The 27,952-nt window shown below is 47.9% G+C and overlaps 1 protein-coding gene across 4 annotated transcripts in view; it reads left to right on the forward strand.

Moving 5' to 3' along the window:
• GNPAT (glyceronephosphate O-acyltransferase) overlaps positions 1 to 27,952 on the forward strand; it is a 443,941-nt gene that overhangs the window by 244,365 nt on the left and 171,624 nt on the right. For all 4 annotated transcript variants that reach the window (XM_069235014.1, XM_069235013.1, XM_069235016.1 and 1 more), the window contains exon 12: positions 1,233 to 1,373. In XM_069235014.1, the coding sequence (XP_069091115.1) occupies positions 1,233 to 1,373 (141 nt within the window). The remainder of the gene's footprint in view (positions 1 to 1,232; positions 1,374 to 27,952) is intronic.

Here is a 27,952-nt window from a genome sequence, read left to right on the forward strand (position 1 = left end):
AGGAGAGGCTTTATTGATTAGATCCAAAGAGGACCATTAGATTTTACATTAACAAAGTAATGATTTCTAAAAGGACTGCCAGCTTTTTGTTTGATTTACCAGTGCTTGGAGTAGTGGTTAAAAATTATTTTCCAAATGGATTGTCTTTTGCATAAAAATGGGCTTTGCTGTAGTCAAGAAGGAACCTCCTGCTGGCCTTTAGGATCATTTTACCACAGACCTCCCCTACAATGTTGGAGAAAGAGGCTTGAACTCTTTAAGGCTGCCATGTGCACATCCATCTCTACCTTCGTCCGGCATTACGGTATTGATGCTGAAGTCTGTACGGAAAACCAGATGGCCTACTCGGTTCTGGGGGGCTCCCTGGTGTGAGTACATTCCTCACATCCTACACCTTTTAGGAGGTACTGCTTTGCTATCTATTAAAAATGTGAGGAGTCTGTGGTTAAACGTATCCACCAGAACAACAATTTAGTAACTTTCAGTAACACTCTTGCTCATGGTTACTCTGTGGGCAGACTTCTCGCTGCCCTCCCTGAGCCCTATTCTGTAGAGTGGAATTGAAAAGTAACCAGGTTAGGTTTTGCCCACTGTCATGTTTGCAATCTGTCATGATTCTTCTGGTCCGAAGGCACAGAAGAGTTTCAAAAGAAAAATGATATCAGTGTGAGGTGTCGCATACATACATGGCTCTGTCCTGTCACTTCACAAAGCCCTGTATAGCTGCTGCAGAGCCTGATGATACCACCTACCAGCGTGCCGGAGCAATTGCTAAAAAAAAAAAATCTTCATCCAGTTTGGTGCTAGGGAGTATTCATAAAGTGAGAAAGCTGTGGTTAGAGTGGCCAGAAAAAAAAAGAGGCGTTACTGCAAATAAGCAAATTCTTCATGCAGGGAAAAGGCCATAATTCTTAAATAAAATGACGGGTGACAAGCTTTTTATCAAAACTGTCATTTGTATTGAATTTGATGTGTAGTGCATCCAAGCCAATTACATGGTTGATTTGCACTATAAGAAACAAAACATTAAAGTTTAAAAGGAAAGATTGTGTGAATTGTAATGGAAAAATCGTGATAAGGCCTGCATTTTACATTACACAAGGCTAGTTATTTAAGTAAGTCAATCATTACGTAGAATTTCCTATGTCCTACATTTTCGTCTGTTCGTCAAAACTTTAAGAAGCTTTGGACCCATTATCACTTCCATAATTACTGTGTTTTTTTTTTTACAGGACTTTGATGAAGGTTGCTTCCTGCTCAGTAAATGTGATGTAGTTAAAGCCAGTCCACAAGACATAATACTAAAGGAGGAAGGAGGTGCTGTGGTGTCATTCTTATCAGCTATGTTCAGACCCTTCATCGAAGGTTATCAGGTATTTTTTTGAGAATGTATTATGTAATTGAGAATGACAGTACAACCTGTATATCGCAGTTCTGATTGTTTACATTTCTCACAAATACGGTGCAGGCTTATTTCTTATATGCTTTTCTTGACTTTCTTACTGCCGATTTGATTGCCGTTTACTGTGATGTTGTCCTAAAAAAAAATTAAATTCATTTATATTTCTCAGATAGTATTCACTGTGTGTTTGTATTGTACATGTTTCAAAAAGGATGAAAAAGGTGTCAGTGCATTCCCTGGTTGTGTGAGCGTGCACATTTTTTTCGTTTAGTACCATATATTTTTTTTTTGATAAAGAATTTTTATTGATTTTTGCAAAAGAAAAAATAACCATGATACAAAGGTCATAACACGATGCCAAAGGGCATCCAACATTGGTCGAACCTGTGATCCCAGATAGCACTAATATTAAAGATAACAGATAACATAGTATTCAGGAGCCTAGTGCGGCTTCCCATTTCCCCCATATCCTATTATATTTATTCGGACATCCTCTAGCCTCATATACAAGTTTTTCACTCTGCGCACACCAATCCACTCCCTGTCTCCATTTAGCCAACGATGGGGCATTCTTGGCCTTCCAGTTTGCCACTATGTCCCTCTTAGCCACTAAGCATGCCACCCCAAGGAAAATTCGATCTGGTCTCCTTAGCTCGATGTCACCCATGATCCCGAGGAGGAGGGGTAGAGGCTCTCTCTCTATATTCTCCTGCAACACCTCAGAAATCTCCCCCAGGACCGCTCCCCAATAGGCTACCATGGCCGGGCAGGTCCACACCATGTGGAAGAAGTCAGCTGTAAGGTTTCTGCAGCGAGGGCACTCCGCGTTGGGGCGGAGGCCCGCTCTGTGTAGTTTGTCGGGTGTGAGGTATGCTGTGTGCAAAAAGTAAGTTTGTATCAATCTGAAACGGGTGGCGATCGCCAGGGCCCGCGGGGCCATTAACGCCTCACCCCATTCCATCTCTTCCATGGGGCCCACCCACCCCTCCCATCTCTGGCGAAGTACCCCCAGGGAGCCCGAGGTGCCGGAGACCAGGGTGCGATATATCTGGGAAACACCTCCCCTACCTAGGCTCCCCATCAATGCCTTGGCCTCCATGAGGCTGCATTCAGGTATGTTTTCCCCCTCTCGGATGTGTACTGATAAGGCATGTCGGAGCTGGAGGTATCTGTGGAACTGTGTCTTGTTTAATGAAAAGTTTTTCTGGAGATCTTCAAAGGACCGTATGTGTGACCCGTTCCAGACATCGCCTAGTGTGGAGATGCCTATGTTGTCCCAGTTCCGAAACCCCTCCAAGCCCGCCACCTCCACCAATTGCCTCCCATGCCACAGTGGGGTCTGCTGGGTAAGTCGTCCCCACCACCCCGTTGACTTTTGAGCCGTCCGCCATCCCTGTAGAACCACCCTGGTCACATCTGGGACGTCTCGAGAGATTGGACCTCCATAGAGGGTGTCCAAAATCCGTGGGTAACCCATCGTTTGGAGCTCCAGTCGGTACGCCGGGTCTGTCCACCCACCCCCCATCCAGTCATTAATCACAAGTACTTGTGTCGCGAGGTGGTAGGAGTGGATATTGGACATGCCCAAACCTCCATCATATACATCCCTCTGGCAGGTTTTGAGCGCTAATCGTGGGCGGGCTCCGCTCCATATAAATTGACGCACCAATGAGTCCATTTCCCCAAACCATTTCCTAGGGATGGGATGGGGAAAATTTTGCAGGAGGTAGAGGAGCCTAGGAAGGATCATCATCTTATAGAGCGCGATTCTACCGAGCAGGTTAAGGGGGAGTGTCCTCCAGTGTAGGAGATCACTTCTGATTTTTCTGGTTAACGGTGTAAAGTTAAGTTCCCATGTCAACTCAGGGAGAAGTGAAATATACATTCCCAGATATTTGAAGCTATTTCTTCGTACTGGAATGTTTCGCTGCCAGTCCACACAATCCCCGGAGCGGTGTAGGGGGACCAGTAGGGACTTGGCGGGGTTCAGGATCAGCCCCGAGGCTTCCGCGAAGAGGCCCAGGATCTCTAGCACGCCGGGGCCACTTTTAGCCGGGTTGGATAGGTATAGGAGGACATCGTCTGCGTATAGCGCCACACGGTCTTCTGCACAGGCAGGCCAGGACCAGCCCTCGATCAGGGGGTCTCCTCGCAGCAGTATCGCAAGAGGCTCTATCATTAATGCGAAGAGCAACGGGGATAGCGGGCAACCCTGCCGGGTTCCGCGGCCAATAGGGAATGGGTCAGAGACCACTCCATTCACCCGGACTCGAGCTGTCGGTTTGGAGTACAGGAGTCTCACCAGGCCTCGGAATCTGGGACCGAGTCCATTTTTCTGCAAGACCAGTTCAAGGTAAGACCAATCCACTGTGTCAAAGGCTTTTTCAAAGTCCAACAAGAGTAATGCCAAGTGTGCGTGCGACAGAGTATTGCGATGTGCCAGAGCCAGATGCAACCACCTAATGCAGTGCCTGGTGCTACGAGTGGGCATAAAGCCACACTGGTCAGGGTGCACTAGTGTAGGTATTATCTCTTTCAGTCTAGAGGCCAGGGTCGAGGAAAGCACTTTGATCTCAATGTTTAGAAGTGAGATGGGTCGGTATGCCGAACAATGTCTCGATGGGGGCTGAGTTTTGGGAATCACTACTATTGTCGCCTGGTCAATCTCGGTGGGAAATCGGCCTAGTTTCTCGGCTTCCCCATACATGTTGAGTAAGTGGGGACCCAGTATATCACTGCATTTGCTATATAGCTCTGCCGGGAATCCGTCAGGGCCGGGGGTCTTGCCCGATGCCAGGCTGGAGATTGCACTGGTGATCTCTGCAAGGCTAATAGTTTCATCTAGCCTGTCTCTTGCCTCCAGGGAGATCCTGGGGAGAGTGATCTCATTCAGGAGGGGAGTCTCTTTCTCAATAGCGGGGCGGGGCGGGGTGCATTGCATAGAGGTGGGCATAGTAGGACGCGAAACTTTGTGCGATTTCAGCTGGTGTCCTAGAGAGGGCGCCCGAGGGCTCCAAAATCTCAGGTATAACCCTGCTGGCCAGAGGACGCGCGGCCAGCCAATGTAGGAGCTTCCCATTTTTGTCCCCCCAGCCATACATACGGGCCACCGAAGCTCTCCAAATGCACCTGGCTGAATCTAGCATTATGTGTTTGATTTCTTCTCTTACCATAGTCAGCTGTCTCAGGGCAGCGGCAGACGAAGAAGTCATTTGTTGGCGTTCCAGTCTCAGAGCCCTGGCCTCCAGGTCAGAGATCTGGGAGTTCCTGTCCCGCTCGCGGGTACGGAGAAGGTACTTGGCATGCCCTCTGAGGGTAGCCTTACAGGCGGCCCATAATGATCCTGGGGAGCGGACCGACCCCAGATTCAGATCGAAGTATTGAGTTAGTTGATTTCTGATCTCTTGGCTGTAGTCTTTGTCTTGTAAATACCATGCGTTTAGGCGCCATACTGGGCGTTTGGAGGGATCCGCTCCACCCAGTCGGACCCGCACTGGTGCGTGGTCCGAGACTCCCCGGGGGAGTATCTCTGCCCCTGTGACACTCGAGAGGTCCAGAGCAGACATGAATACCAGATCAATTCTGGATTGCGTCCGGTGGGCGGCCGACGTGTGGGTGTACCGGCGATCCCTAGGGTGCCAAGTTCTCCATACCTCGCAGAGGCCAAGGCTCTCGGTCCAACCAGTAAGAGCCGAAGCCATGGCTAATCTACTGGCCGTAATCTCGCCGGATACATCCAAATCCGGATCGAGAACCGCGTTGAAGTCCCCCCCCAGCAGGGTGGTCCCCTGGGGCAATCCCACAACCACTCGGCGAAGCGAGTGCAAGAAGGCATCAAGTCTCGTCGGGGGGGCATACGCAGATATAAAATTTATCGGAGTTCCATGAAGAGTCCCCGTAGCCACTACAAATCTGCCCTGTGGGTCGGCCTGTGTTGCTGTGATCACCACAGGCAGAGAGCGGTGAAGAAAAATGGCTACCCCTCTAGAGCCCCTGGAGAAGCCTGCGTGGTATACTCTGTCATACCCTCCCCGTATGAGCATGGGGCACCTAGTCCCAAGGAGGTGGGTTTCCTGCAGAAGGACCACTAAGGGGGAGTATCTGCGGAGAGTGTTAAATACTGCTGACCTCTTAATCTTATCCAACAGACCATTTACGTTCCAAGAAAGAACCTGAGTTAATGAGTGCCAGGCGTGAATTGTATAGGTGGTGCATAGGGCTGAGTGTCAGGCTGTGGACCCAGGGACGACCATTTCAAACAAAACAGTAAAATAATAAGGAAGCTAAGCAACTTCTTCCTATCTAGGCTAACTTCAAAAAACCCTCCCCCCAACCACCCTCCTCCCCATACTCCCACCCCGGAAGCATCTGTCGCCCAAATACCCAACCAAAACCAGACAGCCAGCAGGACTGTCCTTGGGGTGGAGTGGTGGACCCCTCCATATAGTCGGATCAATTACAATTAGTGGTGACCTGCCAAGTCTCAGGTATCTTATAGTAGAAAGGCATGACGCCTTCTGTAGTGACCCTTGTAAGGTCTGCATAGGTGAAACGGACATCTCAAGTCATTTTGGACTCCCATCAGCAGGTGTCAAGTGTGTCATATTAACCAAGGACCGGGGACTGACTCAGGCCGTTATCATCTGCCGTTTGGCCTGGGATCTGAGGCCCAGAAGGGTCCGTGGGTTTCTTCTCTGTTTGTGAGCCAGAATCTCGGATTTCCTCATTGTTGTCCAAATTGTTTGTGTCTTTCGGTCTCCCTCTCCGGGATCTGGTGCGCCTCCGGCTCCTCCGGGGGCCTCCCGGGGTGAGGGGTCCGACCCGAGGGGCCCCCTCCGTGTGCTCCAGGGGCCCCCTCCGGGCACCGATGCCCTCCTCCGTCAGCCAGTCCCAAGCCTCTTCAGGTGTTTCAAAAAAATGTGCTCGCCCGGCCAAGAGGACCTTGAGCCGCGCGGGGAAGAGGAGCATGTATGAAAGTTGCATCGCTCTAAGTTTCTGCTTAACGTGTTCATACGACCGGCGGCGGATCTGGACCTCACGGGTATAGTCTGGGAAAATTAAGATTTTATGGTTCTCCCATTGAAGATCTTCCCACCTCCTAGTCTCTTTAAGGATATTGTCTCTATCCTTAAAGTTAAAGAAGCGCGCAATCATTGGTCGTTTTGGGCCGCCCGGTGGGGGGCGCGGGGCCAATGCCCTGTGGGCTCTTTCAATCGCAAACCAGGGCGAAAGGGACTGGTCCGGCATCCATGCTTTAATCCACCTTTCTAGGAACTCAGATGCCCCACCATCCTCCACGCCCTCCGGAAATCCGATGAAACGCAGGTTGTTGCGTCTTGATCGGTTCTCTGCATCTTCCGCACGACGGTGCAGCTCGCCAGTTCGAGTCTGCAGCTGGGCCACTTTACTTCTAAGGTCAGCTAGGTCGTTTTCAGTCTGGGAGACTCTAGTTTCAACCTCGGTGATCCGGCTCACTGCGTTTCTGAGGTCTTGCCGAACCAGACCCACGTCTTCTCGTACTTCCCCGATCTTAGTCTCCACAGCAGACTGTGATGCTTGAATGGCTTGAAGGATGGCACTCACTCCGTCCGGTGCGGGGCCTCCGCTAGCTGTGTCTCCCTCTCCTCGCTGGCCAGCCGGTGTCGTGAACTGGTCAATCTTTTGCTGGGAAGATGGAGGTTGCTTGTTCGCCTTGTCTCTCCCCATCACGGCATCGGAGACAGGAGTCGGGTAGTTTTCCAATCAAGTCTAGATCCCTTGCACGTTTGCTGTTACTGCGATTATGAGTGTGTGGGGAGAGGCATTCAGGCCCAAGCTGTGATCTTCTTCACCTTTGAGATCTGATGAGTCCAGTTTCATCTTGGCCCAGTTGCCAATTGCCATTAGGTATTAAGTGCAAGGGGGGGGGGGGTAGGGCATCTTTCTTCCCTGACTCCTTTCCCCTCCCGCACCCCGTTTTCACTTCGAGTCGGTACCTTCAGTAAAGCCTCGACCGGCCCCGGTGTTAATTACGCTGCTCCAGTGACGCCATGAGGTCACTCAGGGCCATTGCCCTTCCGTTAGTTCGGATCGCAGTGCTGATTTTTCGGCCGTATCGGTAACTTTAGCACAGCCTCATCCTGCCTCGATGTCTCCGCCGCGCTCCGTGGACCCCCGGCATGCCTCCGCCGTCACTCAGGGCACCAGGGAGTCCCTCTCTGCAACCGCCCCTCCGCCGCTCCAGCTCCGGCCAGCGGGGTCCCGGGTACCGCGCAGCCGCTTAGCTCCCTCCGCCGCTGTCCCCAAGTTTGCGCACGGCCGCAGCCTCATCCACACGGCGCTCTCCTCCTCCAGACGCAGTGGCGCCGCCCCCACACGCCGCGGGAGCCGCGCTAGGGTCGTAGCCTCAACCCTATCCAGGGTCCCCTTCTTACCCCGTCGCACCTCTGTTCCAGCGCGGCCGCGTCCGGGGGGATCGCCGGTCCGGCCCCAGCTCAGCCGCGGAAGTCAGTCCCGGCCGCCATTTTGTTTTCGGGGACGGGACGGTCGCGGCTCGACAACGGGGGCTGCTTTCGCCAGGAGTTCCTCGCCGGAGCCTCTCAGGGGCCCAGGGCTCACAAGGACTGTCAAAACGACGTCTCCGGCTCGGTCAGGCCACTCTAACTACGGGCGGATGACGGAGGGGTCCAGAGCACTCTCAGAGTGCGACCGCCATCTTGACGCCCGAAGCCACGCCACCTAGTACCATATTTTTAATGAGACCTTTATTGAGTTTGTCAATAGCAGTCATGCATGAATTGATAACCTTCATCACAGAAAGATAAGAAGTGCAGGACAAACATTCATTGCATCAATTGTGCAAAATGTTTTATTATTCTGTGATCTTGTAAGGTATAGATTTCAAAATTAACAACAAGGTAACATGTCTTAATTGAGGGCAGAGCCAAGCGCCGTGGAAGATGGCGGCTCTTCATTAGAGCCGGGTAGAGTGGGGACGGGGAATCGAGCCAAAAGTTACTTCTCCGACATCAAAATCTTCAAAAAACAGGAAAATACTTCATCGGAAACCTAACGGATACTACTGGACCTATAATCCGCGATCCACTCGCTCTGCAACTCCTTTTGAAACTATATAAGTGAGAGCGGAGCCAAACGCCGTGGAATTTGATGACTCTCCCTTAAAGCCGGATGGAATGGAGATGGGGAATCGAGCCAAAAGTTACTTCTCCGACAACAAAGCCTTCAAAAAACTAGAAAATACTTAATGGGAAACCTAATGGATGCTATTGGACCTATAATCCGCGATCCACTCTCTCTGCAACTCCTTTAGAAACGATGTAAGTGGGGGCGTGGCCAGGGTCCGGAACATGGCGGACGCCTGATTAACCAGCTCCGGAGGGGCCGGCCGGAATAATCCTCTCCAACGCGCTGGTCCGGGCTGCCTGCTCACGGAGTGCGGGCGCCTTGCAGCGGATCACCGGGCGGCGCGACCGAGCCCCTGTCGCGGACTTGGGGCGAGCAGCGGACTGAGCTGCTCAGCCTGTAGTGAGGAGAGGCTTGCTGCCCCTCCCCTCGCTGGAAGCCGCGGCCTGGCGTAGTGCAGCCGCCCGCGGCAGGAGCGGAGTGGGCGGCCCGCGTGCGGCGGCACGCGCCCGGATTGTGGATCCTGGGGTCCCCGGGCGCCCGAGGTGAACTGAGGTCCCTGGAGGGACCTCGCCCCAGCGGGCACCTACCCTGGAACCGGTGAAGCGGGCGCAAAGGCCCTGATCTCACTGGAGCCGGCCTGAGAACATTGTATTAGGCCCAGTTGGAGCACCTGGGTACAATAATGACAACGCGGTGAGCGGGCTGGCGGAGTGGATCATCTGTGGAGTTGCCGAGGGGGTGCGCGGGGCCCCATGAGTCACGCCCTAGGAGAAGAGCGCACAGCGGGTAGCTACTGACCAGCTGCCCGACATGGAGGGACCTTGGAACTGTCGGACGTCTTGGGGCACAATCTACCCCTAAGAGAAGATATTGTGCACGAACAGGTGAATAGCCACGACCACAGAAGAGGCGCTGGAGAGTGGGTGAGTGCCCCACGTGGTGGGACAGCTAAGCCGCGGCTACGGCGATCGCCTGGTTCCGGTTGACGGGAGTGGCCTGGCGGGAGGAACGAGCGGAGGAACCAGTTCTGAAACAGTTAGCAATCAGCCACGGTCGGCTGCACGAGAGCCCCCTGCCCCTGGAACCGAACGTAGGGCATGGCCAGCGGAGCACTTGGAGCTCGGCCAGAAAGGTCCGTGAGCAGAAATTGAAGCTGTGGTGACCGAAACAAGGGGACAAACCCAGTTGTGGTTCGCACGAACACGCACGGGCCATTTGCTGGCCCCCCCCGGGGTACACCCCCTTGCTGGACCGATGCCCCCGAGGGCCGACACAAGAATAGAGCCATGGACCCCGTGTCGCTGCCTGGGGAGGGTGAGGCGGACTCACTGAACCAGTCACAAATTAAAGTTCAGGACACCCTAGACAAGATACTGGGGGCCATAGAGGATACAAAGTCAACATTGCAACGTGACATCAACTAAGTTGCGATTGAGGTGGGGCTCCTGAGAGCTGATCATCATAAATTGGTTGACAGAGTCAAAGAAGCGGAAACCACGTTGGCGGACATCGCACCAAGGCAGAAAGACTTAACAGCGGAGGTAACCTCACTGGCCGGCAGAGTGGCAAGACTTGAACAACGTGCCGAAGATGCGGAGGGAAGAAACAGGAGGAACAATGTGCACGTGGTGGGCCTCCTCGAAGGGACCGAAGGGACAAACATGGTGGACTTCCTGGAGAAATGGTTGAGCGCGGTAGTTGCGCCGGGGTGCCTGACCCCCTTCTACACCCTGGAATGGGCTCATTGAGTGCCATTGAGACCTCTTGCCCCTGGCAGACCTCCCCGTGCTGTAATCGCTAAACTCCTGCACTACAAAGACAGGGACATCCTCCTACAGAAAGCCAGAGAGATGGGCCCGTTTAAAGTAGCAAACGGGGATGTGACACTGTTCCCGAACTTCACACTGGAGGTCCAGAACAGGCGAGCCTCATTCCTAGCGGTCAAAAGAGCCTTGCGAGACGAGGGGATTCAGTACTCGCTACTATATCCGGCAAAGCTAAGAGTGACTGTGGAGGGAAAGGCCACATTCTTCCAATCCCCGGAGGAGGCATGGGAATGGCTTCAGAGGCACGGATCCCAAACGGTGCGACCTGCGCATGAGAACCCTGGAGCGAGAAAAACCCGCCGAGCCCCGAGGGGAAAGAGGTCCAGAGACCGTCCACGGTTGGCACCAACGCAAACACAGAGAGAAACGGACAGAAGGGTGGCCCTGGAGGCGGCGGCCCGGGTGGGAGGTGAGGTGCCCCCCCGAGGAGGGTCTGAAGAAGAGTCCGACGATACGATGGTGTCCTCTGCCGAAGACTCTGAGAGCTTCTCACGAGTGCCGAAGGTGACCCCACAGACAGCCGACGAGCTCGGATAGCCCGGGCGTGTAGCGGCGCCCAGAGACATGGCACGCTGTTCGAACGAGTGACCCCTCCGGACCTGGCTCCCCCCCCCTGACTCGACTCTCGCCTGTCCGACTTGGCTGGCGAGTACTGCAGTTATGTGTTTGAAAAAGTTGCGCTGTTGCACAGTTTGTTGGGCAACCTACAGTTCCGGAGGCGCCCTGGGGATGGGGAGTTGGGGTTTACAGTTACGAGTTAAATCGGCAGCATGGGTGGAGAAATCTGACCACAGTAAAGGAATAGGCATATGGGGGGTCAATTAAAATCCTGGGCGCGCCAGGCCCGCTATTGTCAGGCTCTAAGAACAAGATGGCAGACTACAATTTTATAACCTGGAATGTCAGGGGGATGGGCACTCCGGCCAAAAGACATAGAATTCTATCATTCCTAAAGAGAAGGGGGGTACAAATAGCAATGTTGCAGGAGACCCACCTGGCACTGGTGGAGGGAGAGAAACTAAGACGGAGGTGGAGGGGCAGGTGTTTGCTACGGAATATTCAGCTTATGCGAGAGGCGCACTGATCTGGATTAGAGCGGGGGTCCCACTGACAATTGACTCTTCTAACATTGACAAAGAGGGCAGGTTTGTGATACTGGAGGGGAAGCTACATGGGACTCCGATAGTTTTGAGTTGCATTTATGCCCCTAATCAAGACCAGGTTTCATTCATGACGGGCTTATCGAGACACCTCACCCGCCAGCGCACGGGAGAAGTACTAATAGGAGGGGACTTTAATGCAGTACTAGATATAAATATGGACTGGTCCACCCCGCCACTTCAAGGGGCAATATCAATTAAAATAGCACAAAGCCTAACTGAGTGGCTGAGCACATGGGGATTAGTGGACATCTGGCGGGTGCAGCACCCGACCGTCAGGGACTACTCATTTTACTCGGGCCTCCACCGGGTGCACACCAGAATTGACAGGGTGGTCTGCACTCCGGGGCTGGCTCGAGGTATGACCCATTCCGAATACCTTGCTCGCACAATATCGGATCATAACCCTCTACTACTAACTATGAGGGTATCGCAGGATAGACCACCCATCCCATCATGGAGACTGGCCCCCGCGACACTTGAAGATCAGGCGTATAGAGAAGCGCTGCGCAGCCACCTGACAGAACACATTGAAACTAACAAGGGATCCAGCCCCTCCAGGGCCGTGGGGTGGGAGACACTCAAGGTGGTGACGAGGGGTTTCTGTCTTGGGAAGTCGGCGGGGGTGAGGCGCACACTAGAGAGGGAGCTAACTGCCCTGGAGAAGGTCATACATGTGGGGGAGCTGAGGCAGGGCCCTGTAACGCAAGGAGATGAAGAATATAATCGTGCACGCAGAGAGCACTCGCAGGCTGAAGAACGGCTCAGATGCCATAACATGCAAAAATACCTGGCATCCTTACAATCAGAGGAGGGGAGGTCGGGTAAACTACTAGCATGGTTAGTGCGCCCGAGCGGGGATAGCGAACCCATCACAAGTGTATTAGACGGGGGGAAACCGTAGACTATGCCCAGGCCCCATCAATGACGCATTGAGAGATTATTACATACACCTGTATAGGAGACCTAGCGACCTGGAGGCGGCGACATTTGACAACTATTTGTTGCAGATCCCCCTGCCGGTGCTGAGTCTCGAGGACAGGGACAATCTAGGAGGACCAGTGACTATGGAAGAGATAAATGATGCCATATCGCAGCTGGCCCCTGGGAAGACCCCTGGTACAGACGGTCTTCCCATGGATTTTTACAAAAAATATAAATCCTTACTGACTCCCTGCCTGGCGGAAGTGTACGCAGAGGCAATACAGAAGGGAGAGCTGCCATGCACAATGCGTGAGGTGCTGGTAGTCCCAATCCCCAAGACAACCAACATGGAAGCTTCAGTGGCCAACTTCCGCCCGTTATCTATGCTAAACAGCGACTTCAAGATCTTCAGCAGGATCTTGGCCGGACGACTGCTTCCCTACATGTCCACACTGATACACGCTGACCAAAATGGCTTTATTCCTGGTCGCAGCACCTCCCTAAACCTTAGGCGATTCTTCTCTATCTTACTCATGCCCGAAGAACTGAAACCACCGGCGGGGACCCTGTTGGCGGTGGATTTTGAGAAGGCTTTTGACTCGATTAGGAGGAACTACCTGAGGTTGGTGATGTTAAAAATGGGCCTGGGAGAGAGCTGGGTTAGGTGGGTGGACCTGTTGTACTCGTCCCCACTGGCAAGAGTGAAGACGGGCAGAACAATCTCTAGTGCATATCCGGTATTTCGTGGCACTAGACAGGGGTGCCCCCTTTCCCCACTGCTGTTTGCCCTGGCAATTGAGCCCCTGGCGACCCGGTTGCCGGAAGAGGGTGTGGGTAGGGGGGTCGAATGGGGGCCAACTGAGCACATTGTCTCCCTGTATGCTGACGATATACTAATTTATCTTAGGGACGGTGCTGGTGGTCTCCCCTGGGCCCTGGGGGCTTTGGAGGACTTCGGGGAAGTTTCGGGACTGCACCTTAACTGCGGCAAAATGTATGTGTTTCCCTTAACTCCAGGTTGCGCGCGCTCAGCAACATGCCCGATAGACGTGAACTGGGCCCCACGGTCCTTCAGGTACCTGGGTATTCAAATATTCCACAAATTGGGAGATCTCAGATAGGGTAACCTTGGCAAAGCGCTTCGATCCTTGAGGTCCTCGGTTGAGTTTTGGCGCTCCCTGAAATTATCAGTAATGGCCAGAGTGGCACTCTCCAAAATGATTATGCTTCCCCGACTCCTCTACTACTTCGTCAATTTACCATTGCTGATCCCCCGGGCATGGTTCCGTGACTTAAACGTGTTGCTCAGAGAACTAATTTGGGACAATGGACGTAGACGCACCGCACTTACGACCATTTGTAGGCCGACCCATGTGGGAGGACTGGATGCCCCCGACTTTGAGGCTTATTGCTTGGCATCCCAACTACAATGGGTGTCCATCTAGCTGGCGGGCAAAGGACACCTGGACCTGTGGACCACCCACGGGGTAATGGATACGGCATGGATCACGGCACGCATGACAGGCAGGAAAATAACCCTACCTGGAAACAACATAATGTTAAGTGTCGCAATAGCATGCTGGAAGAGGTGCGCGAAAAGGGCAGGAGTGGGCCCGCCATACTCTCCGGCTTTACCGCTCTCGGCACTGGCTCTAGAGTCCGGGGGGAAGGGATCGAGAAGCCTGGGACTTAGTCCCTGGACGAGTGCAGGGATTGAGACAGTGGGTGGGCTATTTGAGGGGGGCGTACTGAGGGCCTTTGCTGACCTAACGGGCGTGGGTGTTCCCCGGGGTCAGTTACTGCTTTTCGGGAAGTTGGTGCACACACTGAAAGACCACTGGTGCATGATAAACGTGGAGCCCACTCCCCACGGAGTGTTGCACCTCCTACTAACATCAGGGGAGGAACCTCACTTGATAACCAAAATATACCAGGCCCAGTTACAGGCCATATTAGATCCCTTGCAATCATTGAGGGAACGATGGGGAGGTACGATCGGGCAGGACTTGTCTGACTCAGAATGGAACAAAACACTGGCTTACCCCCGGTTGATCTCACGTAATGCGCGGTTAAAATACATTCAATACAATTACCTGCACAGGACGTACCTAACACCACACCGACTATTCCGTATATACGGGGGTGCCCCCAGGATGTGCCCGAGATGTTGGGGGGGGAGAAGCAGACTTTGACCATATGGTGTGGGAGTGCCCAGTACTTCAGGTTGGTTGGAAGGAAATATTGTCTATCCTATCCCAGTTATTTGGTACGGAGTTACGCCCTACCCCGGACTTGTGCTTACTGGGTCTCTTGCCGACTGCACTAAGTGGGAAAGTAAGAGGGCGTTTCCTGGACCTAACTCTGGCCCTTTATAAAAGACTGATCTCAAAGGGCTGGAAATCCCCAGACCACCCCTCGCTGGCTGACTGGAAAAGGGATGTTACGAAATGGTCCAGGGCTGAACTACAGGTCCTGAGGACTGAGGAGGCCAGGGGCATCCGACTGGTTCCTATTGCCCCAGCCTGGGAAGACTTAGTGGCGAGTTGGGATGGACTACTCAAGAGAGCAGCAACCCCAGAAGGAGGAGTAGGTGATGGTTAGCACATTCTATGGGATTGACCTAGCGGGGAGGACTCCCAGGGGATTCCCTGGGGTATCCTAACTCATGCAGAGTCCGCACTGAGGAAAGCAAAACAGAAACAAACTGGCCACTAAATGCCACATCACCATTAGAGACGGGGGTGGAGCAAACGGTCTACTGTCCTCCCTAAATACTGGTGCGCCCCGGGCATGGCCTCCCCCTGCATGTTGCTATGCTTTAATTCCTTAAATATTGTCAGCTACAAATCCCACCCACATAACGCCGTAAAGTTGTCCTCCTGTTTTGATTATATACTTTCTCCCCCCCCCTTTTTTATCTTCCCTCTCCCTCCCTCTCTTTTCCTTTTTCCTACTCGTTTTTTTTTCTTTCCTTTCGTTTTCTCCTCCAAACTATAGCTCAGAATGGGTTTAAGTTGGTTGTTTGTACATATGACTTAAAACGATAGTGTAGGATAGCGAAGAGCATAACGCAGTTTGTCAAAGGGACGTGCTTATTAAAATCAAGAGATAACAAATGCATAGAAAATGCTAACAATACCAAAGTAATATGCAACGATTCATATACAATGCGTGCCACAAATGTGGATTGTTTAATGGTCATATACAACGAATGCAAGATGTTAACTCGAGCAGACATGCAAATGTAAAGCAACAAAATGTTAATAAAATATATTTAAAAATAAATAAATAATAGAAACGATGTAAGTGAACCAACGTCGTGGAATTCGACGACTCTCTCTTAAAAGCCGGATGGAACGGAGACGAAGAATCGAGCCAAAAGTTACTTCTCCAAGAACAAAGTCTTCAAAAAAACTAGAAAATACTTAATCGGAAACCTAACGGATGCTATTGGACCTATAATCCGCGATCCACTTGCTCTGCAACTCCTTTAGAAACGATGTGAGAGCGGAGCTAAACGCCGTGGAATTTGGCGACTCTCCCTTAGAGACGGGTGGAACAGAGATAGGGAATCGAGGCAAAAGTTACTTCTCAGACATCAAAATCTTCAAAAAACAAGACAATACTTCATCAGAAATCTAACGGATGATATTGGATCTATAATCAACGACCCATTCTCTTTGCAACTCCCTTAAAAATTATGTAAGTGAGAGCAGAGCCAAATGCCGTGGAATTTGACGACTCTCCCTTAAAGCCGAGTGGAACGTAGATGGGGAATTAAGCCAAAAGTTACTTCTCCTACATAAAATTTTCCAAGAAATAAGGTCACACTTCATCAGAAATCTAATAGAAGCTAACGGACCTCTAATCTGCGATCCTCTTGTTCAGCAGCTCCCATCTTACACAAAAAAACGATGTAAGAAAAATGAAGCAACGAAGTTGAAATGACAGACATACCTGGACTCCAAATATAAGGGCTTTTCATTTAATTATACTGCACAAACGGGAAATGTGATCAATCGATATCTACACACTTGGCCTATATATAACACTGACCCCAATTCTCAGAGTCCAATAGGCTTACATTTTAATTCAAGCACTGCTCAACATGTAATGCTCCTAAAATATTTCAAAATGCCATTTTGACTGATTCTCATAATTGGTCTTACTGTACAATTTTGGGAGTGAATGCCCTTTTTTCCCCCTTTTTTTCAAAAAATTTGATTCCTAAACATCAAAGCGTAATGTAGTATCTAAGACAAGAATAAATCTGATATACATGTCAAAGCAGTAGTGTTCTGACAAGAAGCTGACTATATAAGAATAAGGTAAATGATACATCTGTACAAGGAGGTGGAACTTGAAACATTTTATCTTTCCTTCATTAAAAAAGATTTACAATTGACATTGCAATGAGGGTTCTATATTGATAGATAAACTTCAATAATTATTGTAAACGAAATCTTAGAAGATAATTGAAGTCTTCTATGTCAGATCCTAAAGCTGTAAGACAATTGTCGTATAGTGCAGCCTTGCAATCCATACCAGTTATCACTGAACCCAAACACATAATGGCTGACCCTATTGAATCACCTTCAACAGCTATGGATACTATCTTAAAAGAACTATTAGCCATAAAATCCTCCATTGCTTCCTTGGAAAATACAGTGTCTACTAATACTACGGAAGTCCAAGGCTTGAGGAATGGAAGTGGTCAAGTTTCAATCTCGTATGCAATCAATGGACAATCGACTGACAGATATTGAAACCCGCATAGATAAGACACCTGATAATAGCCAAGATATTGGGTATCTACGGCAAAAAATTATGGATTTAGAGGACCGGACTAGAAGAAACAATCTTAGAATTATAGGTCTTCCAGAGCAAACCGAGAAAGACAATATTCTAGACTTTTTGACTACTTTTCTCCCAACCCTGACGAACATTACTTTTACAATGCCATTAGAATTTCAGAGAGCTCATCATGTTCGCTCACGTGGAATAATCCAATCCACAAGACCTAGACATATTTTAGCTTGCTGTTTACGCCATCAACAAGCTCGTCAAATTATTATGGCTGCCAAAAAACATGGTCGATATAAATATGAAACATCCCAGGTAATAATCACAGCAGACTTTTCAACACCTACAAATCTCAAAAGGAAACAGTTCTTAAATCTACGCAACAGATTAAAGAAAAGAGATATAAAATATGGTCTTTTGGACTTTTTACTATATAGGGTACCATGATTGTGACTTTTCAAGGGAAAACCAAAGAATATTCAGACCCCCACGACTTGGAATCCTTTTTGAATGACTTAGATGACAAAGACTCCGAGATGGAACATAAGACTTCCTCACCCTCAACAACTAAAGAATTCTCATCTCCTACCACTCCAGAGGACATAGATCAAGGAGAATGGGAGACTGTTCAACGACAATGGACACATGGTGGTAAATTTAAAGCATGGAAAAAGTATCAACCAAGAGATAAATCTAGATCTCCTTTAAAAACTTGAATAGAGCGGAAATATCATTGCTTTATTTACTTTCTATTCAATATATATTTCACTACAAGATAATACTTATTTATGATGTAGGTACTTCATATTCTATATTTGAATTGGCTTTATTTTCTCCCTTCTCTATTCTCCTCTCCATGACTCTTTGGCTTACAAACCCAGATAAAAGTTTAGGTGTTAAGTGTACAAAATTGTCTTATCACTTGTGTTGGGCAATTTATTTGATATTTGATAATTTTAACAAGTAATACTTTCCTTTTACTAAATTATTATAAAAGTCACACTGATTTAAAAACTCACCTATAATATAATTACATATTGACATATTTGAAACTTTACAATTTATCTTATTTTTCTTCTTTCTCTAATTCCTCTCTTTATTATTATTCTACTTATTCATCTTTTTATATTCCTTTTCTATCTCTCTTATTATTAGAATTTGGATTGATATTATTTTGTTAGTTTTCACATGTCTATTAACAAGTTAAAACCTTTAAATGTTATTTCTCTGAATGTTAATGGTTTGACACATTTTATCAGGAGAAAGAAGATAGTTAATTTTCTTGGACAACAAAAACCAGAAATTGCTTTAGTACAAGAAACACATCTTAATGAATCAGAAAGTGAAAAACTGAAGAGAGATTGGGCTGGTCAAGTTATACATGCTAGCATAACGCAAAATAATTCTAATAATGATGACACACCTATCCGGAAATGTGAAGTAGCTACTCTTTTTCATAATAATTTACCACACAAAATTATTCAAACATGGTTAGATGACGAAGGCAAATATGCATTTGTTAAAATTCGTATTAGAAATTATTTTATGATTATAGGCACGATATATGCACCCAATGATTCCAAAACGATATTCATCTCAAAGATTAGTAGTTTATTATCTTCCTTTGGGTCTATAAAAGTATTGATTGGAGGAGATTGGAATGTTACTATGGACCCATTCATTGATAGATCTGGCAAGCCAGATACTCACCATTCAAATGATAGATATATCTTAAAAGATCTTATAGATGAATTTGCATTACAAGAACCATGGCGTCTATTACACCCAGATGACAGAGATTATACCTTTACATCATGTGCACACTCAATACGCTCCAGAATAGATTATTTTTTAACCTCATCCGCAATGATACAATCAATAACATAGGCAGGAATTGTTCCTTGTTGCATCTCAGATCATGATTTAATAGATTTACTTATTAATATTGGATTAACACAAACTCCCAAAGCTATTTGGAGATTCAATACTTCTATGTATAAGACACCTCAAGCTAAACTGAATCTCTGTCAACATGTTGATCAATTCCTTGTATAGAATAAAGACTCAGTTACAGATGCTAGCGTATTATGGGGAGCAGGCAAAGCAGTCATTAGAGGAATGATTATGAGAGATTCATATCTTCTAAAAAACAAAATTGAATAATGAGAGGAACTCATTGGAAAAAGAGGTTATATTACTTTCAAAAGATTATAACAAATCTGAATCACCTGAGATTCTAAAAAACCTGTTATCAGTTAAATTCAGACTCAACAATCTGTATACCTCTCAGGCCGAAAAATGTTTATTTTTAATTTGACAATGTCACTATGAAAGGGGGGAGAAAGCGGGACGTCTTGTAGCTTATCAGTTACATCAACAGGAATCATCCAGAGCGATACCTGTTATTAAAAACTCTTCAAATGACTTATTTACTTTACCAACAGACATCATTACACAATTCCAAACTTATTATGAAACACTTTATACATCATTGAATTGTAAAGATACAAAGGAGGAAGATGATTTCTTCACTAATCTAAAGATCCCAAGACTAACTCCGGAACAGAAATTAAGACTAGAAGAGCATATATCAAAGGAAGAGATTGCAAAAGGTATTGATTGTTTAGCTACAAACAAAGCCCCTGGAGAAGACGGTTTTCCCATTGAATTTTATAAAATCACAAAAGTCCAAATTATTCCATTATTACAATCCTTCTTTAATTCAGCTTTAAAAAAAGGTCAGTTTCCCCCAGAATTTTTGCGAGCACGTATTACTGTAATTCTCAAACCTGATAAAGACCCACTGGAATGTTCCTGCTATAGACCTATTTCTTTAATAAATTCTGATATTAAAATTCTGGCTAAAATACTTGCGATACGATTAAATTCAGTCATCACATCACTTATCCACCCTTCTCAAGTAGGTTTTGTTCCATCTCGATCCTCCTCAAACCACCTTCGAACAATTCTACATTTATTATGGCAACATCATACTATCCTTGGATGCTGAAAAGGCATTTTATAGAGTAGAAGGGGGATATTTGTTCCGAACTATGAATAAAATGGGTATTGGTACTGATTTTATTACTTTAACTAAGGGAATGTATCAATCTCCCACAGCCGCGATTACATGCAATGGTTTTTACATCTCCTTATTTTAAAATTCTATGCAGGACTCGACAAGGATGTCCACTCTCCCCTTTGTTATTTCTTATTGCACTAGAACCCTTAGCCATTGCAATTAGACAAAATGCTAACATACAAGGTATTGCTACCTCAACGGGTGAGGTTAAAGCTTTTTATTATGCAGACGATATTTTACTCACATTATCTAATCCGAACTCCTCAGTTAAAACTCTGATTAATCTATTAAATCAATTCTCTGCATTTTCTGGATATAAGATTAGCTGGTCTAAATGTGAAGCCTTACCAATGAACAACAATACTACTTCATCCGTATTAAGTAATTTCTCATTTAAATGGAAATCATCACATCTGAAATACCTTGGAATTCTGCTTAATACAGGATTGAAGAATATTATGATGGATAATTTGAATCCCATTATAGATAAACTTAAAAGAGATTTTACTAGATGGTCTCAACTGAATCTATCTTTATGGGGAAGAATACAGATTATTAAAATGAATACAATTCCAAAATTTAATTACGTCTTCAGTATGTTATCACTTCCTATTACTTCTTATTTTTTCAAAGATACAACATCTTTGATAGCTCTTTTTATCTGGGAAGGAACAAATCCTCGTATAAGTGGTTCAAAATTGCATTCATCCTCTCTAAAATGAGGCCTTAGACTTCCACACTTAGAAAATTATTGGATAGAACAACAACTATCACACTCAATTTATATGATATCCACGAATGATAATACGCCCATATGGGTGAAATTAGAACAATTTCTATTGAAAACTACCACCCGTGGCTATTTATTACACTAAATGTCCAAAATTCTCACAATTCTCCAATCCAATCATTTACTCTTCCCAAATGGCCTGGCAAAAAGCACATACTATTATAAACTGTAATATTCATATACACTTAAATGCTCCAATATGGAATAACTCAGCAATTATATATAGAGGTAAAGAACTTAATTGGTTTGTTTGGAAAAATCATAAAATTAATATTTTATCAGACATATATACATGGAATAAATCCTTGAAAACATTTTCACAACTACAAGAAACGTCTAAACTCCCGAAATCACAATTTAATAATTATGTACTATTATTGGCAATTCTTAACCCTGTAACAATCTAAATATAGACTCTATGATACATTCATCTATCGTTCGTCATATCTACATGTGGAAAAACTTTAAAGGCATGGTATCTGGCTTATATTCTTTATTAATTGATAAATCTTTTTCAGATGATACATCTGGAAATTTAAAATTATGGTGGTCTACACGACTTAATATTACTTACTCAGACAAGGAATGGACTAAAGTCCTGGAGAATTATAATCATGGCCTTTGTGATGTAAGATTGAAATTTAATTACTTCAAAATTCTACACCAATGGCATTGGTCACCTTCTAAACTATACTCTGCCAAACTCAGTACTAACTCTGATTGCTGGAGATGTTGTCAACCCAACTGCGATATTGTACATATCTTATGGGAACGTACTGAAATACAACAATTTTGGGCACAAATATCACAATATCTGAGAAATAATGTTCCCAATATTCCATTTCAGTCACCTCGCTTATTCTTATTGCATGATATTTATGGTCTAGGTAAGCTTTCTTCGCAGTTGTTTAGATGCCTGTTCTTTGCATTAAAATCAGTTACTCTTTGGCAAAGAAGGATCCTCCTGATGGCATTAGAGCTCATTCCACCAGAGCTAAGTCGGCCACTTCGGCCTTGGCCAGTGGTGTTCCTGTGGTCGACATCTGCAAGGCCGCAACTTGGTCGTCCCTTCACACTTTTGCGAAACATTACTGTTTAGACTCTGAGGTCAGAAGGGACGGCCATTTTGCACGTTCAGTGCTGCAGGATTTCTTGGTTTTACCATTTCGGCACCCACCACCGGGAGTGGTACTGCTTTGGGACTCTATTCATTAGGTGAGGAATCCACAGGTAGTTGTATCCATCAGAAGAACGAGTTACTTACCTTCGGTAACGACTTTTCTGGTGGATACATTAGCTACCTGTGGATTCCTCACAGTCCCACCCGCCTCCCCGTTGCCTTTCTGGTCTTACCAAGTAATCCTTGAGTGCGCTCCTCTTGGTCTTCAAGGTTGCAATAGATGTTGTAATTATGGATACTTATATATATTTATATGTATATATATGTATATATCTTTGTGTATATACATGATTTGCATATATTTGTTTGTTTAAATTTTTTTTAAAAAAAGAGAGTTATATTAAATCTACAGCCATTTTATTGCAATGTTGTGTATTTTACAATGTTATGGGATGTTGCCTTGCTCTTTCATTGCATTGGGTTGTTATTCTCATGCACGTAAAAAATGTTGGTACTGACGTCGGCACGTCGGCGAGGACCTCATATTGCCTGTATGACGTCAGACGGCGTCGCGTGGGCTAGAGTGACGTCCTCGTCGACGTGCAGAGACTAGGAAGAAGATTTCCGTCGAATGCTGGCGCCATGGGAGTATTCATTAGGTGAGGAATCCACAGGTAGCTAATGTATCCACCAGAAAAGTCGTTACCGAAGGTAAGTAACTCGTTCTTTATGTTCATTGCTCCTTTCATTAGTTTCATATGGATCATGGCTAATATGGAATGAATATGGAAAGTACTCACCTGTTTTTTGGTACACTAGATTTCCTTTTTTCTTTTTCTTTTTCCTTTTCTTATTCTTTTCAAATAATCATTGTGTAATTTATATTGAACATTTTATATTTATTTTGTGTTTATAAACGTTTAATAAAGAATTGAAATAAAAAAAAGAAAAAAAAAGTCTTCATTAACTATCCGTGTACTCAAGAATACATTATTATCGTCATTAGGATTATGTTCTGCTTTTCCCCAGTATCCGCTCAATTATGATTGAGGAAGTCTAATCTGCAATTCCCTCTTTTTCCATGATTTTCATTCTAACAAAGTAGCTAAGCTGTGTGAGCATCTAGCAAGCGGATCAATTGGACTTCTATATGTTTTAATATTGAAGTGAATGTACAGTGGCTTCCTACACATAGAACATATCAGCCCTTTTCAGTTCCCTCCTTCATATGACATGTTCATGCTGGCGGTGGTCTAGTACATGGTGGATCAGTTTAGTCTTGCAATATTACAGCGCAGTTGTAGGAGGCTGGCCTGGCTTATAGTGGGTACCTGATAGTACTTACACCTTGTGCCAGGTCCAGTTATCCCTTATTAGTAGATTAGTAGTGTTCTAGCAGCTTAGGCTGATAGAGGTAGCTACAGCAGAGCAGCTTAGGCTGAACTAGGAGATATGCAAAGCTCCTACCATACCACTTATATCATATAGCATTATATCATAACAATCACAATACTCAGAGTTACTAAAAATAAAGGTACTTTATTTTAGTGACAATGTGCCAAAATATCTCAGAGGATATACTCCCTTAGGAGGTAAGTAAAATACAGAAAATATACACACAAACCAAAATCAAGTAAGTAAACAGTGAGAAAAGTAGTGCAAACACTGTTGAATACAATAGGATGCAATAGGCCTAGGGCAACACAAACCATATTCTAAGAAAGTGGAATGCAAACCACGAATGGACCCCTAGGCTAGTGTAGTGTGTAGAGGGTCGCTGAGAGTGTAAGAAAACACTAAGGGTGTCTAAGATACCCCACCCCAAGACCCTGAAAAGTAGGAGTAAAGTGATACTACTTCCCCAGAAACACACTAAACTCGTGATAGGAGATTCTGCAAAGACCACAACAGACTGCGAAGCACTGAAGATGGATTCCTGAACCTGAGGACCTGCAAAGGAAGGGGACCAAGTCCAAGAGTCACGCAAGTGTCCGGGAGGGGGGCAGGAGCCCACTAAACCCTGGATGAAGGTGCAAAATGGCTTCCTCCTGATGGAAGAAGCTGAAGATTCTGCAACAACGAAAGGTGCTAGGAACTTCTCCTTTGTGCAAAAGATGTCCCACGGAGTGCTGGAGGATTCAGCATTGTTTCCTTGGAGAAAGACTGCAAACAAGCCTTGCTAGCTGCAAAGGTCGCGGTTGAAGGAAAAGGGTGCTGCCTGGGCCCAGGAAGGACCAGGAGGTCGCCACTTGGAAGAGGAGACAGATGGGGTCCTCAGCAGCACATAGAACCCATGACCAAGAAGACCACACCCGCAGAAGTACATGAACATGGGTTCTAGAAAACTGAACGTGGCGGTAGTCTCAACACTACAAAAGAGGGTCCCACGAAGCTGGTGGTCAACTCAGCGAGTTGAGCAATGCAGGATGGAGTGCTGGGGACCTGGGCTAGGCTGTGCACAAAGGATTCCTTGCAAAAGTGCACAGAAGCCGTAGCAGCTGCAGTTCACGCTGTACACAGGATTACTGTCTGGAGAGGGAAGGCAAGGACTTGCCTCCTCCAAATTTGGACAGTTGGACCACTGGACAGTCTGGGTCACTTGGATCCACTACCTGTATTCCAGGGGCCACGCTTGTCAGGATGAGAGGGGTCCCAGAGTACCGGTGACGCTGAAGTTTGGTGCCTGCTGGAGCAGGGGGGAAGATTCCGTCGACCCACTGGAGATTTCTTCTTGGCTTCCAGTGCAGGGTGGAGGCAGACAGCCCCCAGAGCATGCACCCCCAGGAAACAGTTGAGAAAGGCAGCAGGATTAGGTACTACAATGTCGCTGGTAGTCTTCTTGCAACTTTGTTGCAGTTTTGCAGGCGTACTGGAGCAGTCAGCGGTCGATCCTTGGCAGAAGTTGAAGAGCGAGGAGCAGAGGAACTTTGGTGAATTCTTGCAAGTTGTTATCTGAGTAAAAGCCCACAGGAGGATTGGCCACCTAGTGAGGTAAGCACCTATCAGGAGAGGTCTCTGACGTCACCTGCTGGCACTGGCCACTCAGAGGCCTCCACTGTGCCCTCACACCTCAGGTTTCAAGATGGCAGAGGTCGGGGACACACTAGAGGAGCTCTGGGCACTACGCCTGGGGTGGTGATGGACAGGGGAGTGGTCACTCCCCTTTCCTTTGTCCAGTTTCACACCAGAGCAGGGACTGGGGGTTCCCTGGACCGGTGTAGACTGGCTTATGCAAGGAGGGCACCCTCTGTGCCCTTCAAAGCGTTTCCAGAGGCTGGGAGAGGCTACTCCCCCCCGAGCCATTAACACCTATTTCCAAAGGGATAGGGTGTAACACCCTCTCTCAGAGGAAATCCTTTGTTCTGCCTTCCTGGGACTGGGCTGCCCAGACCCCAGGAGGACAAAACCTTGTCTGTGGGGTGGCAGCAGCGGTAGCTGCAGTGGTAGCTGCAGTGAAAACCCCAGAGAGCTGGTTTGGCAGTACCTGGGTTCCATGGTAGAGCCCCGCGGATGCATGGGATTGGCACCCCAATACCAGATTTGGTATGGGGGAACAATTCCATGATCTTAGACATGTTACATGGCCATATTCGGAGTTACCATTGTGAAGCTACATATAGGTAGTGACCTATGTATAGTGCACGCGTGTAATGGTGTCCCCGCACTCTCAAAGTCCGGGGAATTTGCCCTGAACGATGTGGGGGCACCTTGGCTAGTGCGTGCCAGGGTGCCCACACACCAAGTAACTTTGCACCCAACCTTCACCAGGTGAAGGTTAGGCATATAGGTGACTTATAAGTTACTTAAGTGCAGTGTAAAATGGCTGTGAAATAACGTGGATGGTATTTCACTCAGGCTGCAGTGGCAGTCCTGTGTAAGATTTGTCTGAGTTCCATACAGGTGGCAAAAGAAATGCAGCAGCCCGTAGGGATCTCCTGCAACTCCAGTACCCTGGGGACCTAGGTACCATGGACTAGGGAATTATAAGGGTGTTCCAATGTGCCAATTAGAATTGGTGAAAATTGTCACTAGCCTAGAGTGACAATTTTAAAGGCAGAGAGAGCATAAACACTGAGGTCCTGGTTAGCAGAGCCTCAGTGATACAGTTAGGCACCACACAGGGGACACATATAGGCCACAAACTTATGAGCACTGGGGTCCTGGCTAGCAGGATCCCAGTGACACATATCAAACACACTGACAACATAGGGTTTTTCACTATGAGCGCTGGGCCCTGGCTAGCAGGATCCCAGTGAGACAGTAAAAACACCCTGACACATACTCATAAACAGGCCAAAAGTGGGGGTAGCAAGGCTAGAAAGAGGCTACCTTCCTACACCCCCCCACCCACCCCCCTCTGTGTTTCTTTGGCCCCCATCCACCCACCCCCCTCTGTGTTTCTTTGGCCCCACCCCTCTGTGTTTCTTTGGCCCCTCCCATCCACCCACCCCCCACTGTGTTTCTTTGGCCCCTCCCATCCACCCACCCACCCCCCTCTGTGTTTCTTTGGCCCCTCCCATCCACCCACCCACCCCCCTCTGTGTTTCTTTGGCCCCCACCCATCCACCCACCCACCCCCCTCTGTGTTTCTTTGGCCCCCACCCATCCACCCACCCACCTCCCTCTGTGTTTCTTTGGCCCCCACCCATCCACCCACCCACCCACCCCCCTCTGTGTTTCTTTGCCCCCCCCCCACCCACCCACCCCCCTCTGTGTTTCTTTGCCCCCCACCCACCCACCCCCCTCTGTGTTTCTTTGCCCCCCACCCACCCCCCTCTGTGTTTCTTTGCCCCCCACCCACCCCCTCTGTGTTTCTTTGCCCCCAGATGTGTTTCTTTGCCCCCCACCCACCCACCCCTCTGTTTTTCTTTGGCCCCACCCCTCTGTGTTTCTTTGGCCCCTCCCATCCACCCACCCCCCTCTGTGTTTCTTTGGCCCCTCCCATCCACCCACCCCCCTCTGTGTTTCTTTGGCCCCTCCCATCCACCCACCCACCCCCCTCTGTGTTTCTTTGGCCCCCACCCATCCACCCACCCACCCCCCTCTGTGTTTCTTTGGCCCCCACCCATCCACCCACCCACCTCCCTCTGTGTTTCTTTGGCCCCCACCCATCCACCCACCCACCCCCCTCTGTGTTTCTTTGGCCCCCACCCAATGTGTTTCTTTGGCCCCCAATCTGTGTTTCTTTGGCCCCCACCCCCCCACCCCCCCTCTGTGTTTCTTTGGCCCCCACCCCCCCACCCCCCCTCTGTGTTTCTTTGGCCCCCACCCCCCCTCTGTGTTTCTTTGGCCCCCACCCCCCCTCTGTGTTTCTTTGGCCCCCACCCACCCACCCACCCCCCTCTGTGTTTCTTTGGCCCCCACCCACCCACCCACCCCCCTCTGTGTTTCTTTGGCCCCCACCCACCCACCCCCCTCTGTGTTTCTTTGGCCCCCACCCACCCACCCCCCTCTGTGTTTCTTTGGCCCCCAACCCTCTGTGTTTCTTTGGCCCCCACCCACCCACCCCCCTCTGTGTTTCTTTGGCACCCACCCACCCCCCTCTGTGTTTCTTTGGACCCCACCCACCCACCCCCCTCTGTGTTTCTTTGGACCCCACCCACCCACCCCCCTCTGTGTTTCTTTGGACCCCATCTGTGTTTCTTTGGACCCCCACCCACCCCTCTGTGTTTCTTTGGCCACCCACCCCTCTGTGTTTCTTTGGCCCCCACCCACCCACC

Source organism: Pleurodeles waltl, chromosome 5 (assembly GCF_031143425.1).
Source record: "Pleurodeles waltl isolate 20211129_DDA chromosome 5, aPleWal1.hap1.20221129, whole genome shotgun sequence".
NCBI lineage: Eukaryota > Metazoa > Chordata > Amphibia > Caudata > Salamandridae > Pleurodeles > Pleurodeles waltl.